Source organism: Cebidichthys violaceus, unplaced genomic scaffold (genome assembly GCF_023349555.1).
Source record: "Cebidichthys violaceus isolate CVI_PGR_0920_01 unplaced genomic scaffold, fCebVio1.0.p SCAF_54, whole genome shotgun sequence".
NCBI lineage: Eukaryota > Metazoa > Chordata > Actinopteri > Perciformes > Stichaeidae > Cebidichthys > Cebidichthys violaceus.
Window position 1 is genome coordinate 1564304 of NW_027176750.1, and position 19259 is coordinate 1583562.

At 40.6% G+C, this 19259-nt stretch overlaps 1 protein-coding gene and 1 non-coding gene across 7 annotated transcripts in view; one reads left to right on the forward strand and one right to left on the reverse strand.

Annotated features, from left to right (window-relative positions):
• The first annotated feature begins 2141 nt into the window (after positions 1–2141).
• cep170aa (centrosomal protein 170Aa) overlaps positions 2142–19259 on the forward strand; it is a 39358-nt gene continuing 22240 nt past the window's right edge. For all 6 annotated transcript variants that reach the window (XM_068731814.1, XM_068731817.1, XM_068731815.1 and 3 more), the window contains exons 1-7: positions 2142–2251; positions 11009–11068; positions 11575–11721; positions 15454–15543; positions 17217–17295; positions 17546–17604; positions 17745–17979. In XM_068731814.1, the coding sequence (XP_068587915.1) occupies positions 11617–11721; positions 15454–15543; positions 17217–17295; positions 17546–17604; positions 17745–17979 (568 nt within the window). In that variant the 5' untranslated portion in view covers positions 2142–2251; positions 11009–11068; positions 11575–11616. The remainder of the gene's footprint in view (positions 2252–11008; positions 11069–11574; positions 11722–15453; positions 15544–17216; positions 17296–17545; positions 17605–17744; positions 17980–19259) is intronic.
• Positions 18463–18536, reverse strand: trnai-aau (transfer RNA isoleucine (anticodon AAU)). The gene has a single exon. It is a non-coding gene; the product is annotated as a tRNA-Ile (tRNA).

The window sequence follows — 19259 nt, forward strand, 5'->3', positions numbered from 1 at the left end:
GACAGGGAGAGTTCGATTTGTGACACCTCGTGTGCCGCAATGGCGATATTGTCAGTTAAACTAAAATCACGTATAACTTATAATACGGACACCACCATTTAAACACACAAAGGTAAATGCCGGTGTTCTGGATTAAAACGCAAACTGTGGTGAAGTAGCTTATAATAGCTAAAATAAAATAAAAAAGTGTACAGGGTCCGTTGTTCGAAAAACACACAAACGCCCCGCCCTCGCCAGCCGGTACTTCCAATGACATAAATCGAGTGACAGGGAGAGAGCGTCATTGAGCCAGACAACGTTGTCGATTTTGAATTTTTATTTTTTTTTAAAGCAAAAAATATCTAATGTTTTAGGCTCTTATTTTAGTAAGGATGCACGTTTCAAATACTTTAAAACTTAAATGAAGTCGTTGGCAGCATATAAGATATTTAATTATCACTTGTGCAGCCTGGTGCAGATGTCTCTAAGTAAACTGGCCTAATTATTTTATTATATTTTTAGATACATGCAAACAAAACATTTCAGTGAACTCAAAGTGCATTAATTATTCCGCCTCTTTTCAGATGTCAATAGGGTTTAAAGCGTTCAGTCACTACGACAATAATGTCATAAGCTAAAAAAAATGAGATATCGTTTCAAAATGAGCCCAGTAAATGTAATGTTGTTATGTTCTTGTTGCAAAATCCTCATTTAATTCGATCGTTTTGTAAATTAGTTGTTTGGTTCCCGGACATCCTTCTTAATTTGAGCTGCGCATCGTGCTGCAGACAGATCATGGTAAAGTCACAAAACACCCTGAAACGTGACCAGTGAGTCCAGGAAACCCGCCCTCCCGGTTCTGGCTGACGGCTTCTGGTCGAGTTGGAAGTATCCATGGTTGGAAGTGTAGACGCAGGCGCTGCTGTGGATGAACTGTGTCAAGCTAAACAGAGACGTATATCTAATCACCGGAAACTACGATATCTGCTTTAAAAATTAAAAGTTTTTTTTCTTTTTCTGAAAATTAAAATGAGATAAGATGCATGTCTAATCCTCTGATCCAGTGATGTCAGCTACTTTGCCATCTGTAGGGTTTTTTTCTTTTGCCATAAGCTGTAAAGGTCTGTAGGCGTTATTTCAGCTGCATCTGATTTATTATAGTCCAATCAACATGATAAAAAAACATGAATGAAGCTTCGGTTATTGTAGCCTACTTCAGTCAAAAACCTTGACCTTTCTCCTATTAAGAAATCAAACTTAGTAACAATAATATACTATTACAAAATATTTTCTCCTGAGCTAGACTGTATCACAAGGATAAAGGGTAATAATACCAATGTTATATATACTATAATAAGACATACATCCAATTGAAGATATGTGGTCCACATAGCAAAGCCTATCTACTTCTATTTGAATACAATAATTAGGACACGCCTTCATTATGATGACAATTTAAAAAGAAGTGATACTATGTTAGAACTGTCTTATTAGTTTCATCTTCCATATGGACATCAAGACAATGTTTTGTCACATTTCTTTAATGAATTGTTTGATTATTGATTTGTTACATAGCAGTCTATATTCTATTTTTCGTTGTGGTGGGACTATATCTCCTCAGCGAAGCTCTGTGAATTTACATTCAAGGTTTTAAAATTGTATAGTTTAAATTGATCAGCAATTAGCTTCATTGTGTACACATACAGGAAAATAGACTGTGGCCTCAAGTTGCTCCCAATGTACTTACGGTGCACACAGTTCAAAAGACTATTAAGTTAAAACAGACTTACAACTAAAAAAGGACAACAAAGCTGAACAAAACAAATTATGTATGTATAAGGAGGTGACAAACGATATGTTTATGCTGTATATAAATTCATTTTTGATCAGAACCATATTGTTTTGTCCTGACTTTTATATCACAGTTTTCTAAGTGCTAATCTCTCCCCACAGATTCAGGGATGTTGAACTACATTTTTGCTTAATCTGTGGTCACATGATTAGTTGTGCATATGGCTGACAGACACATCACTCACTCACACAGCGTGGTCGTTCTGATTTTATTCTGAAAGTTTTTACCGGAAGTCGTGTGTTTAACATTCCCGCTGACTTGACGCGTCTTTCACAGGATGTCGGTCGGCTCGCGTCTCGCCGCTGTTTTGCAGGGAGAGAAGCGTTATCGCTGAGCGACGGAGAGCGAGAAGGCCGACGCACCGGAGCCCAAGACTGAACACACCTTCAGCTGAAACGCGCACCAGAGAGGAAACAAAGGGTGAGAATAGCGGAGACTTTACTTTACTTCTCACACTAAAACCTACATTCGGTTTGCATGCATACAATGTAATAAGCAAGAATACCATGTTGTGACTGGGTGGCGACTGGTTTACTGATGGCAGCAGCATGAGCAGCCTGCTCCGCCTTTGTAAAGCGACACAGCCTCGACACTATAACAAAATTTAAAAAAAAAAAAAAAACACCGGCCACGTTTGCCCTCTATGCTGTTATTATGATTATTATTATTATTATTATTATTTGCCTTGTTGGTTGTATTAGACGCTTCCTCTGTAACCGCACGGAGGCTAAGGAGACAGGATGCACATCACAGTGAAGGTCGCTTTGTGTTTTGCCTCATTGGAAACACACTAAACTCCCGGGTCCTCCTCTGAGTCTCTTTATATTGTCTGAAGTGTATATTTAAGGCACCGTAGGCCTATTTCATTAAGCAATGTCGCTTCAGAGTGTGTTTTCCCCTAAATCGGACCCTCCTCCTCCTCTTCCTCCTCCTCCTCCTCCTCGTCCTCTCCTCCTGTGAGGAGGCTTTGTTTTCGTGGGGCAGATGTAGCTGGCCTACATGCATCCGCTCTCTTTGTGTTGAGTTTGAGTCTCGCTGTCATCATCACATGAGATGTAAAAACTGAGGAGGAAACAGGGGAAAAAGATGTGCCACGACTGCATTACAGTGTCTTTAACGCTGGTATATCATCGTACATTGACAAAGCTCTTTCAGACGTCTTATTTGTATGCCTCTTACACGCAAATGTATGCAACATTTTTTTTTTTTTAAATTGTGTAATTATTGTCTACATATCAGGTCACATAATGAGTGATGGATTTAGTTGAAATGCTAGAAGCAGATGCATGGTAAATACCAAAGTTACACAACTGTTCACAACATTTGAAAGCAGTGGAAGCAGCGGTTTGATTTTATTATCATGATCATATCTCTTCGTTGTATTGAATGCTGTTAAAGGTATAGGCCGACCAGTGGAGACGGCATCCCGTCCAGGTCAGGGTTCATAACTCTCAGACTGGACCGGTGTTGTCCTTCTAGAGGCTGCACACCGCTGAGCCTCGTTAGTCTCCTCCTCCCTCAGCTGTACGAATTCAAATGCTTTTTTTGACTTTGAGCCATAGAATGTGCAGATAATACCGTCCAGTCCGGCGTTGCTCCTTTTTCCTTTTAGACCTTTTCTTTCTGTCCTTTTTTTTTCCTCCTGCCTCCTTCCTGTCCTCCCCGCAAATGTGGGTTTTTTTTTTTTTTTTTGCCAGCAGGCTGGTTGTCTCTACAGACGGTTGCATTTTTTAAAAACTGTGTCAGTGTCACAGGACGGACTCTCAGGGAGGAAGCAGCAGCAGCAGCAGCAGCAGCAGCAATGTCCCAGCCTGCCTTCATACGTGTCCACTTACAGTTACAGTGGAGACGATAACAGAGGCAACAATGTGAATGCATAGACATAGTGCACTCAGACTTTTATATATATATATATATATATATATATATATATATATACATATATATCTGTTCTTGTGTTCTTTAAATGTGTTTCTGCTCAGTATTATGACACTGGGCCGATGAGCAGAATGTGCATGTTTGTAAGGGTTTCCTTCAATAATGTGAACCTGTTTTCTATTCTAGTCTTGGGATTGAGGACTTGTCTGTCCGGCCCATGGCCATTGTGTGTTGAAGGAAGTTTGGGAAGTGAGTTCATTTTGACTTCAGTGGTGAGGGAGTGTTATTTGTGACTAGAAAAAACCAAACAATCCAGCCTGGACCTCAATATGTTTCTAATGTATTCTATTCTCTTCAGCGTGTTTGTGTACCAGGATGACTTTGGCTCAAAACAAATAGCAGCGGAACTCACGTCTGTAATCCGCTTTTTAGAAACTTTTAAAAGGGTGACGAGAGTCAGATGGCTTCGTGACGCTGCGGCTTAATGTGAAGAGTCAGAGGAACAAGGGAGGTGAATAGAAAAGTGTGTGGTAAGGAAAGGAAAGAGACAGGGAAGCAGTTTATATGATCATCAGCCTCTCCCTTGTTATGGAACATGAAGGGCGTGTCTGGCTTTTTTTTTTTTCCTGCATCTAACTTCTCAAAATGAATAATAAAACAGAGCGAGCTTCACATCTGTTTTGAGGTGGGACAGACTCCCCTCTGGGTTATGCTGTGCTTCTTTCCACTGCAGATATTGATCTAGTATTTGGGCCGGCTCTCCATCTCTTCCTCTGATTGTCCTCTTATGCCAACGTTGATCCTTTTTTTTTTTTTTTTTTCCTCTCCTAAGTGCCAGTGTGGATTTCACTATTTTTGTCTGCTGCTGAGGCTATTCGCTGTGGGCAGCATAAATGCCGGTGTCATAATCAACGTGGCGGGGTTTGGCCAAATACTAATGTTCCCCTTAAAGGGCCACGGGTCAGTTATTATCTGCTCAGCAGGGGTCACAAAGACAAACAGTCAAACCGACGGCTAACCTGAAACGCTGTGTGCTTTGGCTTCTGTTGGTGCTTAATGCAGTTATTTATTAAATATGACTAGTATTATTCACTCCTGTAGCAGAGGGTAAATGTATTCACCCAGTTGAAATACCTTTTTGTTTTCAGGAATAGAGTTTTAAGTAAATTCAGGATATAAAACACATTTTTTCCATTATGGATTCATCTGCCAATTATCTTTTCCAGTAATTGTTTGCTCTATAAAAAGGACAGAAAATAGTGAAAAAATGTCCGTCGCAATTTCCTTTTTGTTCGACCGCCGGTCCAAAACCCCAAAATGTTCGACTTGCAGAGCGAAGAAAAGCAGCAAATCTTCACGTTGCAGAAGCTTGAACCAGATCATTTTTTGTGTGGTTACTTCAAACACCACTTAAGCGTTTAATCAACCATAAAGATAGCTGTTGACTGATGCATTAATCCACTGAAATGTTCTGCTCTATTATAAGACTTATTGCTCAAACATTTTGATGGTTTATTCAAGTTTGCGAATTAGTTTACTTTGCATTCTTCTGCTCTTATTGCCTCCAGAAATGAGTGTTTTTCCGTATATCTTCTGAAGACTGTTGCACACACACACACACACGCTTCAGCAGAATGAATTCATTGCACCGAGAATGACTCCGCTGCAGGCCATGTGCTTCATTAATTCTCTTGGATTATTAATAATCTATTTTTTTTTTTTTTGTTATCTCTTTATCAGAACAGGCTTGTTCAGAGCGCTGGCTCTCTTACACTCCGCAGGAATAATAACTTCACTTTCTCACATAACGCTGGAGGGGGCAGGCTGTGTTTTTGATACAGTTAATGACACCCGTGAACAGCGAACGTCTAAATGTAGGTCTGTAGGTCACATGGGAGCACAGGGATCACCGAGCATGTGGCGGGTCAGAGTCTTACGGACGGCAGTGAGCTGTTTTGTGTGCGGTGATAACAATAAACAGGATGTGCGGATGCTGGCTAAATGGAGGTGTTCTGCTTGTTTGTTCCTCTCGCCAAACTGCTCGTGTGACGCGTGTGGCCGCTTCTCTGCACCATATGGTCTTTTCTTGCTGCATGGGACACTTTTCTTTTTTTTTTTCTTCTTTTTTTCTCCCCCACATGCTGCATGTATAAGCCCCATTAACGCACATAAAGCCACACATGCACACTCAAGTTTCAGCAGATTTGAGGTGCTATAGTGACTCCATAATGATTAATTACCTCCCTGCACGGTGCTGTGGTCCTGTCGTTAGAGATTAATGCCGCTGTTCAGTCTTTATCTGGCTGCATGAATTCAGAAATACTCAAAATGCATCGATCAATAGCATGAATTATTTTTTCTTTGTTGCATTTTTTTTTTTTCCATTTTTAGTCCTAATATAGATTTTGTACATACATATTCTTACTCTTAAGAAGCATCCTTGGCTGGTAAATCCACTAAACTCCATTCATACATCCAGTTGTAGTTGACTACTGATTGTTTTGCTCGTGGTCGTCTATTCTTCATTTATGAGGAGAGGTAAAGTAGGCCAACTAGATCCAAATGTCAAATGGAATCAAAGACTTAAAGACTGATATCCCCGGAGCGGCCATGGCGTGCTCCTTTGTGCACTCTCAGATGTTTTTAGGCCGAGAACATTTCATACACACTGTATTATTTAACTGCTATCAAACAAAAGCTTTTTTGTGATTGACTGGCTGCTCCGTAGAGCTGTGTTCACTTGTCGTTCGAAGGGCTAGGCGACGTTAGCGTCACACACACACACACACACACTGGAATGGGACATTACAGGACCGGAAGTATCACACAACAGTAGTGTGTCAGAGTGTGTTATGGAAGTACGATGAACTCCGTGAAACAGTAACGCTCACAGGTGATGAAGTAAGATTTTGTCTGGTCGTTATCTGCATCATAGGAAAAAGCCCAGTTTCTCTTTCTGCTCGAAGTTTAGAGAGGAACAAACGATTGTCTACCTCTGCTGGACTCTTTCATGTCTGTAGGTCTACTGTGGAGCCCGTCATTGGGGACCACAAGCCCTCTGTCTGTCTGTCTGTTTGTCCGGAGGTTGCTCCACTGTCTGGTCTTGCCTGGTTTGTTCTTTATACCCCTCAGGGTCTGGGTGGGGGGGGTGGGGGGGGGGCTTCCTCTCTCCCAAAACACCTCCAGGGTTGCAAGACCAATTCAGGCTCCCTTATCTATCACCCATTGATTTACTGACCTGACATCAGCACTTTCAAAGGGAACAGGCTGCTGCTCCTCTGCTGGTCTTGACCTTTCGATGTACTTACCTTCTATTGGTTTTACTCACACCTTACAGGTGCTGTCTAGCACCACATACCCTTTATTCTCTTTGTTTCCATTGTTGCAAAGCTGCAGTATTTATTCTATTATTTATTACATTTTAGGTCACGCGTAAAGTGTTAATCCACTAGAGTCAGTATCATAATCTTTCCCTCAGCTTTAGTTTAATTAGTCTAAATAGAACTCTTGTCTTTGGGCTATCACTGCTCCAGCTCCTCTAACTACAGAGTGCTATTTATACCAGAACAGCTTCTGCTGCTGTTGTAAACATGAAATGCATCACCTCCTGTCTTCAGAGGATTTCTCCTGGGAAAGACCACAGACATGGAAGTTTAGAGCGATAAATGCTCAATACAGTGTCACCTTTTTTTGGTTTTCTCCAAAATATGACATATGACAATAGCTATGTGTTGTCATTATACAATAGGGACCTAGCCAAGCATGGTTTTAACTTTATGAGTAGTTTTATTATCCACTGTAGCTACTGGTAAGTTGTAATGTGGCTACACTGAGATAAAGCTACATGTTTTTCAATGTGGGTCGACAACCACACCCTGAGGCTCTCATCATAAGGGGTGACCGTGGCTAAGTGGAGAGCAGGGCCGCCTTTCAATCAGAGGGTTGGCGGTTCAATCCCCGTCTCCTGCTCTACTAGTCTTGAGCAAGACACTTAACCCCAAAGTTGCTCCCGTAGCTGCGTCTACAGTGTGTAGATAGATACTGAATTGTAAGTCGCTTTGGATAACAGCATCTGCTAAATGACTGTAGTATAATTTATTGTTTTAGACAGTGTGTTTGACTAACGGCTAACAGCTAATGTACGGTGTGTAAATAGATACTGAATTGTAAGTCGCTTTGGTCTGATAAATGACCGTAATGTAATGTAATAAGACCACAATGTGGACGTACGAGTCCGTCTCTTTCTCCCCTACTTTATTTCTCTCTTTGGTTTGCTAAACAATTGTGTGTTTGTAGAAATGTGTGTGTGGAGGCGACACACAGCAGCTGTCACTGTGTGTGTGTGTGTGTGTGTGTGTGTGTGTGTGTGTGTGTGTGTGTGTGTGTGTGTGTGTGTGTGTGTGATGCGGTCTGAGTCAGCTATTAGGGTTGCTGTGGTGATGTGGAGGTCTGGGAGGTTAGGCAGATGAGTCGTGGTGTTGCATCATTCTGGGATACGCTCTGGAGCCAGATGCTGTGTGGAGAGCAGCAGCCATGTGTCGCAGCACAGGAACATATTGGGGGATGACAGTAAGCAATGTCATTTACATCACTTCCTGTCCCCTTTCACACATCCTCTGTGATTGGCTCGTTCGGAGTGGAGGGAAAAGATACGAATTGTTGGAAAGACAGAAGATTTCTTATAGAATATTTTGCTGGAGAACAAAAACATAGCGATTAACCACATCTAATAATCTGATTATCCAGCAGTGCTTTATAATCACCCCGCTTATTTCTCATGTCTGAATATTTAATTATATAATGAATATTAATAGCGGTGCTCATACTCATTTGCTTCAAATCTGCACCTTTGTTAGTGTTTTAAGATGATTTTCCTCATGACAATGTGATTCAAATCATTTCAGCTGTGAATGAGCAGCCTCACTGTAGATGACACATGCTTTTTTTTGATGAATGCCAGACAGACAGTCATCAAATCAAATCAACATCAGATGCACATCTACTGTGGAGATCAGTGCTTGACTGGAAGTGCAGTGCATGCTTCCTGTCTCTTCACCAGCCCTCTTCTCTATACAAAGAATTCACAGTCATCTTGGAATAGTCCAGCCTTTCACTCCTTAATTCTTTTGTGTGTGTGTGTGTGTGTGTGTGTGTGTGTGTGTGTGTGTGTGTGTGTGTGTGTGTGAGAGAGTGTGCCACTATCTCAACATTGGAATGACTGCTTCACATTTCAGAGGATAACAGTGAGCATTTACTGCTGTAGGTCTGTTATTGGAAGCAAACAATTTTAGGCAAAATGGTGGGACTGATTGGTTCATCCAAATTACAAAAAAAAAACATAAACATATTTTCTAATATTTTCCTGTTTTTATTGGAATAACTTTAGCAGTTAGCAATGCTTATTTTAATTGGAAATTGATTAATATGCTAATTATGTTCTAGATTAAATATTGTATCTGTTTTTATACAGATGACAATGTTCCATTCACCTCCAATGTATTGAGATGGAGGCAAAAATCCAAGATATAGGTATCTCAAAATCTACCGTCGTGTATGACTAGACACTGCTAGAGTTAAGTGATAAAATATGTTTTTTTTTGTATTTTGACTGAACTGACCACTTAACATCAGGACTGTAAGGAGCACATGCAAAGCAGACGACAACCTCCTCAGCTGAGTCTCCTTCGACAGACCTTCCGCAGCATTCCTCCCGCCTTTCATGTGTGATAGCAAGATTTTTTTTATTGATGGCACCACACAGGCTGGTATGCTTCGTATTCAGGCTTCTCGACCACATTCTCGTTAACATTGCATTCTGCAGTGAGTGTGCAGTGGTTATTGAGAGCCTTCCGATGCTTTGGTTCCAGTGGGGAGGAGACACCGCACATAATTATAGTGGAATGGCAGTGCTGGTGTTTAATTGTTGGCTTTCTCTGATAATGTGTTCATAGTGTGGCGCTCCAGTGTGATATCTACACACAATACCTGTTCCATATTCCTAATATACTTGTTGTGGATAATTGAAGATGCGCTCTATTTACATAGGTCTGGTTTGGACACACCAATCTTGTCAATGAGCTTGAGACTGATATGAAAATATGTCCAAAACACACCTAATCTGTGGCAGCATGTTGCAGCAGTGTACTTAGCAACTGTCTAAAAATGTTTCACATATCACATCAAATTGTTGGATATTCTGACTGTGATGAAAACTGATCCCTTTTACATCGGAGACAGCTGCTGCTTTGGTGCCGTCACGTTCCCAACAGCTTCGTGCGAGGAACTGCCAGAGGTGTGCAGTTGATTAAAATTTTACCCATGGGATTATTGAGTTGGTATACCAAGTACTTATGAGGTCAACTGAGCAAACGCTTAGCTCAATAATCTTTAATTCCCTCTCTGATTGGCTTTTCTTGGCACTTATTACACACGACAGAGCTCCTGTTATTTTAGCGCCGCTTAAATTCACCATGAAAAGCTTCTTTTTCGCACGTTTGATATTGAAATGATTATAAACCGTATTAAAATTGCCTAAACCTCCGTATGAAATCCAACATTAAGGCGTAACCAAATGCAGCAATCTTTATTTAATGTTGTTTTTTAACTGAGATAACCGATTCTGCTCTTCATTCGAAGAGGCTCCACTCTGTTTTGTTGTCATCTTGTGACAGTGTGAAAGGTTAAATTAGGAAAAGGTACTTTTGGCTGTTTACAGCCAGTGACTCATCTAGACGACTCCAATCCCATAGCCAATCAGTTATAAAAAAAAAAAAAGCAGTTAGTTCTGCTTAATCTGTTGTTCCTTTAGGCTTTGAGCAGTGTGAAAGTCGCTGTGGCTGGCTCTGACCTCCTTTCCTGCTCTTCTGGAAGAGAGCGAGGGGAGGAGGTGGGTAGCAGGGGAAAATAAATGTCCTGCTGAGGAGGCCAGCCAACATTCCTACATCACTTCCTCCTCCAACATCTGGCAATGATCAGGGCGGGCCGGGAGAAAAGAGAGGACGTATCTCCCTGGTTGGCTGAGTCTTCGTTTCCAGGAGTAGACGCAGAGGCATCGCATTGCAAGACCGCCCACTCAACCTCATTCCTCCTCCCAGCTAAACAAAGCAAGATGGAGTGTTCTCATTCTGTGCATCTCTACCAATGTTTACACTTTATTTGCCTGCCTTTATTGCCTCATATATTATTTTCGTACATCTCGGGGCTGTTTGTGTCATGTTGCAAAGAAATGCATTGTGTGTTTTTGCCTGCTTCTGTGAATATAAATGAAAGAAAATCTTTTCCTTTCTTCTCCTTCCTCAGGATGGGCTAGCCCTGCTGTGTTGCCAGCAGTTGATCAGCAGTGAGCTACCTGGACCACAGGTGTGTAATAGAACTCACTACTTTATTTTCACAATTTTTTATAACAACTTACTTACATGTATATTGCATTTGCTTGCCTCTGAGATAAGGCAAAATGATGCTCTTCAAACCTTAGGGTTTGCAAATATAAAAAAAATGTTCTCTTCTAGAAATACTATTATTTAATTGACTTTTGCATATTGCAAGGTTGACTCCAACACTAGGATGAGTTATACTCTTTTAACTTTACAATATGCAGCCAAATAAATGATCTTCTTTTGCTTGTTTCAGAAGAGAGACTTCCTTTTATATTTTAATCTCTCCTTATCACAGCACTTGTGTGTGTTTGGACTTAATTGGTTCAAGAAAACAAGTGTTCCTGCTGTTATTTTATAGGTTATCTTCAGCCATTAAGCTGTTTCAGTATTCCAGTAGATGTGAGTTTGTTTAGATGATATGAGAGCAATTTGAATTCTGAGCATGAAGATCATTAACAGAACTATTCAACACTGTTTGTCAAACTGCAGATTAGCTGATTCACTGCTCAGAGGCAGCAGCAGGTTGCAGAGATGAGTGTGACCTCGTGGTTCCTGGTGAGCAGTGGGGGAACTCGCCACCGACTGCCCCGGGAAATGATCTTTGTGGGCCGGGATGACTGCGAGCTCATGCTACAGGTGACAGCACTTTATTTCCTGACTGACAGCGGCTTAAATAAACCAGAATGGGCGAAGTGTGTTTGTTTGTATTTTTGCTGTAGAATTTGCTGTCTTTATTAAATAAAAAAAAAACACAGTCCGATAACAGTTTGAGTCTTAGTAAGTTACTAAGTCCTAAAATAATATGATAACCAGATAACACACAGAGCCTGACACTCATGTGAGGGGTTCATCTCAGTCATATAAATAACCTGCTGATCTCACAGCAGCCTGTTACATAAGCTAACTGTTTACATGTTTCAATGCTCATGCAGTTGCTCTTGCAGTAGCAGAAACTGTTTATATGTTATCATATTAGTGTGTGTATGTACTTTGTGTGTGTGTGTGTGTGTGTGTGTGTGTGTGTGTGTGTGTGTGTGTGTGTGTGTGTGTGTGTACTGCGGTGGTGTGTGTGCAGCTGTGCATACATCCATGGAGATGCATGTGTATGCTTGCTCTTGTTTACCTCTGGTCACTGCACTATTAATAGAAAGTGGGGCAGATACCTCCTGAGTTAGATCTTATCTGACTGAGTGGGTTGTAGTGTGTAGAGGGAGCATCCATGGCAGCAGTCTCTGTTATGACAATATATTTGAGAGATGTTTTTAACTGGTACCAGTGTCTGTCTGAACGTCGGACTGTCGAGGAGACATTCACGACTCTCACTGATGTTCATTCATTTTTTACTGTGTTGGTTGAAATTAGCCTCACTTTTCAGATTGGTCTATCTATCTTATGAAATCACTGTGGCTGTTTTTAATATTACCACATTTAAATTAGAGTTATTTCTAGTATTGTAAAATTATTATAGTATAATTGTTTTTAGCTAAAACAAACGACGCTCTATGTATTCTAGATATAATTAAGTCCCATTGGTGGCGTTTATCCTTACAGTATCAAATCCAAACTTCTAGAATTGTAATTCATTTATGGGGTTTCTGGGTTGTAGAGGCTGAAGCATAAAACAGACCTATAAAATCATACAATATGTATTTAATTTGTGCATGAACAATAGCTCATGACTGATTAAAGTCATTTTCACTTGTGAAGTTTTTGAGCTTTAAGCTCGGTAAAACTGAGTGTATCAGCCTAAAGATAGTCAGTGTGGTCTCTAATTTTTATAAATTTGGATTTATGTAGGGCTGCATATTTCTCAAGCCAAATATATAGTAAAACAAACTATTTCCTATAGTATTATTTGGTGGTATTATTATGTTTTGCTGTTGAATTTTACGAATAGACTGAGACTCTTAACTATTAAGGTGAGAGGGTTTTATATTTTGATGTTCCAGTCTAAGTGAGAATAACACAAATTTGATTTGAAGTTTTAAAAATATACTGAAACACAACTTCTATGCACTCTACAAATATCACTCAGACGTCTACTTGCATACATGACACTTGAGAAGTACTCTCTGTTCTGTAGCTTTTGATTGTATCACGAAACCTCCAGTTGTCATAGTCTTACAGATGTTCACAAGGTCAAGAATACACTTTAAATTGAGAAATACTACTTTATTTATGAAGACATGTCACAGATATAGACAGCAGCACTGTGTCATTAGTTGACCTTTCAGTTTGCTGATTGCTGAGTTTGTATTAGTTTCTCTGCTGACCTAAATCCTCTCACAGTCCAGCTCTGTGATGAAGAAACGTCGAGAGAGAAGTAATACGGCTCATGTACTGAAGCGAGGAGAGTTTTAAGAGATCTGTTTTTCCTCTGATGTGTCTCAGCCAACTGCTCCTGCATTTGTCTGAATGTCTTATTGTATTCACATCCTTGTGATGTCTTTGTAATGATAGAAAGATTAGGGAAATCCTCCAAATTGAAGACATTTTTTTGGCTTTGTGTGTGTGTGTGTGTGTTTGTGTGCTATTTTGTGTAGCTGATTAGTTGTCCTCCATGTGACTGCTTTACAGAGCCAAGGCCTGATCACATGGCTAAACGTTAAGGGCAGCTTGTGTCATGAACCAAGTAAAACACACACACACACACACACACACTCACAGACAGAATATAAAATACAATATGATTGTATGACAGAATTATCACTCTGTTACTCACTACAAGCTCTGGCCTCATGATCAGATCTTTATTTATTCATTGAAAAGGGGAAGGAGTGTAATAAAAACATGAACACAGTTTCCATGATGTCAGCCTAAATCGGATAATAGTCTGTGAGGCTATTAAAGCTCTTTCTGTCTCTCAGAATGATTCCCTCTGGCTCCTATAGCTCAACTCATCTGCAGTGTGTGTGTGTGTGTGTGTGTGTGTGTGTGTGTGTGTGTGTGTGTGTGTGTGTGTTTCTTCTTTCCTTGATGAATCAGATACGCCTCATGTTTTTCTCCCTTCCTCTTCCTGTTATCATTTTGTCTCCTTCTCTTTCACTCTATGCGGAAAAAAAATGAATACAACTGAGCGACTCCATATCTGTATTCTCAGTTGCTTCGGCACATATTCGCTTTGGTCAGCAGTTTATCCGTGCGTAACAGCATGAGTCTGCTCTATCCTGCGGTGTGAGGTACAACAAGCGGCTCAGTCCGTTTCTATCCTGTTTGATGGAGACTAATCTCACTAAGGTGTTCTGTTGGAGGGTTGGCTCTAATGAGTTGCTTCCCTTTGCTTTACTTCAGATGAGATGTTAACTTTAGCATCAGGGTGCAGTCTGACAATATATATGAGGTCCAGCTGCCAGTCAAAACGGCCTGACTTCAGCACAATAATCTAATTATTGCCTGAATCTGAAAACACTGCAAATTACTTATATTCTGGTTTTCATCTTTTTTTATTTTCACTCCCATGTCCCAAAGTGTGTGAATCATGAATAATGAGTGAGACAAAGTGGCTCAGTTGCACAACACTTTCAGCACCGGTAATGGATTTGTTAGATGGACACTGTGTTAATACATATTCGCATGTTTGTCGGACATTAACACTGTGTTTGGTCACCACTGGAAAACCACTGGATTTTCTTTTGTCACCCCACATTATGAGCAAATCGCAGAGAAATGTTGTACCTTACACTGAAACATCTGGCAAGCAGCTGCACACGCAGCAAACTTTTGAATCAAATATGAAAGCAAACAGTTCCAGGACAAGGTTTCTTTTGTTTCTTGTATTTTATGATGTGCTTTATCTGAAGGGCGTTCTAACAGACATGTGGAGACTGCAGCACATTTTCTCATCAGTCAATGCCAGTGCATACTTATATGTTTTGAAATGATCTTGACATTTATACATGAGAGGGATATTTGCCAAATTCCACAATATACCGTATGTCTATCTGAGTCTAACGTGTGCGTGTGTGTGTGTGTGTGTGTGTGTGTGTGTACAGCTGTGGAAGTGTCGATATGTTGTGTGCAGTGTCAGAGACATTGAAATACCTTCTGATATGCTTCAAGTTGATATTACAGTAGATATCATGCATCGTGACATTGAGGCTCACTATCATAGATTCCTGGCATTGGACACTCATACCTGCATAAAGATGGAACATAGCACAGTCTGCTCCAGTCACACACAGCCCTCTAATGGTGTGTGTAAGAAACAGATGCTATTCTGCCGTTCACAGTCAGGCTTACACTCTTTGTAGTCTGGCTGCAGCACAGGTGGCCGTATAAGCAACGTGAAGACATTTAGAAGAAGAGCACTACAGGTGAAGAGTTGCCACTGGGTTAATTGTTCGTGTTTGTGTATGTTTTCGTTTGTAGTCGCGCAGCGTGGATAAGCAGCATGCGGTCATCAACTACGAGGCTGGGACAGACGAACACAAGGTCAAGGACCTGGGCAGCCTGAATGGGGTGAGTTCACAGATGGAAATGTGCAAAACAGGGAGAGAGGGTAGGACAAAGGTAAAAGGACAGGAGAGAACAAAGGGGGAGAGATAAGAGAATGAGTTCAACCAGCTGCAGGAGGCGTCAAGGGGTTTAGAGGAAGACGGAGAGGGACTGGAAAGATAGAAATAAAGAGATACAGAGGAAAACAAAAGAAGACGTTCAAGGTAAAAGTAGAGGGAGCTGAGGTCCTGAAGGGTTAGAGGTTAACTTGTTTTTTTAGCAGTCAATAGGACCTTTTATTTTACTGCTGCTAATCAATCTCCCTGTCAATACAGATTTGTATCAGGACTGAGGTCAATAGGAATCGAATCCTAATTATGCAAATTACAACATAAGGGCACAATGTGTGGTCCAAATATAAACAAAGGCCATTTTAAACTCCATGGCTATCACTCCTATATTTTCTCATGATTTGGGAAAATGTAGTTTCTTCCGATAATCGCAGGAAATAATATGATGTGCATATTTATTTATTTTTTTCTAGAAATAATCTTTAAAAATCTGCGTTAGGATTCAGTGTGTAGAGAAACACACTGTGAAGTCTCTGTTGGCTGCTAAAAGGTATTTTGGAAAACATAGTAAATAACTTTTTGGGGATAGATGATATAAAACTCGCCACATGAAGTTAGTCATGTGTAGTGATTAACACTCAGTCATAGGCTCACATCCTCTCCAGCTATCAGACAGGAAGGCAGAGTCAGAGCCACTTCCTGCTGTGTCATGAACCATCCAGCTTCTTTGGCTGGATTCAGAGGAAGTTTTCTTCTGCTGAGTCAGTGGATATATATATATATATATATATATATATATATATACAGATTTGCCACAAAGCTGTGTTTGGGCAGTGTCACCATCTACTCTGTTACTGAAGGTGTTTCATTGCTGCTTTGTAGAGCTGTCATGAACTCATCTCACTAGAGAGGACGCAGGAATGTTTTATTACAACAGCAGTGCAAGTATGATAGAATTTCATATGCAGTTCAGTGAAACCTGATATCTCAGAGCTGCACAGGAGAAGGAGGGGTGAAAGGGGGAGTCGGAGTGGGAGGAAGAAAGATGGTGAAGGAAACGGGCAGGGAAAGAAATGGATTGTCATGCTTAGGCCTTTACTCCTGGCAGTGCAGACTGATCTCTTGTAAAGCGATACCAGGATTAGCTGATTCAACCGTTGGCATACTATTACTCACAGTAAACTCACATGTGTCTGGCAGTGAGAATACTGTTAAAGCTTCAAAAACCCTAAAACCACAAAAGAAATATCTGAGTAACACATGTTCCAGCTTTTCAAATGTGAGGTTTTTTTTCTGTTTTTCTTGTCACATATGAGATTAAAGTTATTATCCTTGAGGTTTTGGATTGTTGTCCGAACAAAACAAGCTCATAGAAAACATCCCTGTGGAAATATGTTAAAACTATAATTGGCATTTTTCAGAATTTTCTATCTCATAGACAAAACCATCAACTGAGACAATAATTGGCAGATTAATCGTTGTTAGCTGCAACCCTAATTTCCACAGACGCTGCCACGTGTGATTTAACTGTGGACCAGCTTAATCAGATGCCTTTTTGTGGTGTTATCTTCCCTACTGTTACATTTTATTCAAATTAGCATCTTGGTTTTTCTCTTCCCTCTGCAGACGTTTGTAAATGATGTCCGCATTCAGGAGCAGATGTACATCACTCTGAAGTTGGAGGACAAGCTGAGGTTTGGATATGATATCCTTTCACTTGTCTGATCTTTTAACCTCTTCAGCCCTCACACATCCACCAGTGGGTTAATCACAGAAATATTGAGCAGCAAAGCATTTTTCAAGCCTAGATATTATTATATAAATTATTACCAAGATGCCAACTTTTTTTTACTGTGTACTATTTGATGATAGTCAATTGTTTTGTGCAGTACTGTGTCTAAAGTATGTGTGTATGTGCTATTGTGGCCAATATTTCCTTAACACGTCAGTTTCACATACCAACCTGTTCACGGTGGTGAGAGGAGAGCTCACTGTGCCTGAAGAGGCTCTAAAGGTAAGAACACACACACACACACACACACACACAACCTGTGCTCTAACACACACTGTAAAACATCTATGTTTACCATGATACACAGTTGTATTATACTACTAAATCGCTACGTACTTTTTCTACTCTTCACCTTCTTTTAGCATGAAAAGTTCACCAGCGGCCTCCAGCTCAGCAAGAAGCCGTCCAACGGTGAAACCACTACCACCACCACAACCGCAAGCAAGTCCCCCGCTAAGACCCCAACAAAGACGCTGAAGTCCCCCAGTGGCAGCTACCCAAGGCCAGGGGAGAGTAGAGCAGCAGACGGGGTCACTTCCTCCAAAGAGTCACCAGCTAAACCTGTGGACCCTCACAAAGCTGAGGAGAAGATAGCAGGTGAGAGGCGGATCTGAGAGAAAATTAAAGTCAAAGTAGAAGTGAAGCTGTATCAGAAATTGTATGAGTTTGGTGTCGGGTATTACTAGTACCCAATGTTTAATGTGAATTAAGACAATTTGGATTTGGTCTACTGTTTACATTCTCTTCTTAACATTTAGATCTCATTTTACTATATATATATGTAGATATTGTTAATATACAAACATATGGTCACAGCTTGCAAATTTTGTTTATCCAAAAATAGGTTTAGGGTCACAAATGCTAACAGAGCACAACCACGCAACTAAAACTTTAAAATGGATTTCTTTATTTTTATTATAGTCGTCATAAATATTAGGTACATATATATATGAAATGTAACTTCTGCATTTAACTTAAAGTGTCTTGCTCAGGGACACTTCGGGACACTTCGGGCACAGGACATAAAGCAGTCAAGGATCAAAACGGCAAACTTGTGATTGCTGGCTGATCTAAAGTATTTGGCCAGTACGGGTATCGAACCCGCGACCTTGGCGTTATTAGCACCACGCTCTAACCAACTGAGCTAACCGGCCAGATGTCAATTGAGTTGTGACTTTCTGTAGCTTCAAGAGAACATGTTTCTGTGTCCTACATCATTTTACTGTAAGTGTACATATCATGGTCCACAGTTGTGCAACACACAACATTTCAAGTTTACATACACATATGTATTTTATAAGAGGTGTTTAAACATTTTTAAAAACACATTTTCAGACAGATTATGATTAAGTGAAACTAGGTGTGGTGGGGTTTTATCTCAGACCAGTAGGGGGTGGACATAGTCAGCGGGGAGTGGGCTTCAACCGCCACACCAGCACACAGCCAGTCTGTTTCAACATAAAGGTGGTCTAGGTCTGAGGGCGACCCTAACATTTGACATCACGATCCAGGCTGGGGTGCTAGCAGGGGTCCTGGTTAAGCCCCAGATGTTGAAACAAGGCCACATGGGGTTTGTGTTATTGCACAGATTAAGCAGTAACAGGGTCAGAGTGCCTGCATGATGTAAACCCATATGCCAGCACTACTTTTCTTAAAATGAAGTAACATTCACAGGCACGCATGTACATTTGCACATTTGTAAAAAAAAAGAATATGCAAACACGCACATACAGTGTTGCATGTCTTCCCCATCTGCTGCTCATGTTTTTAATGACGCCCTCTCTGCGGTTCTATGGATGTAATCTTGCCGTGTTAGTACTGTAATACCAGACCTCACCCAGACATTATACCTCATAGTGGGCATACATTCAGCAGCT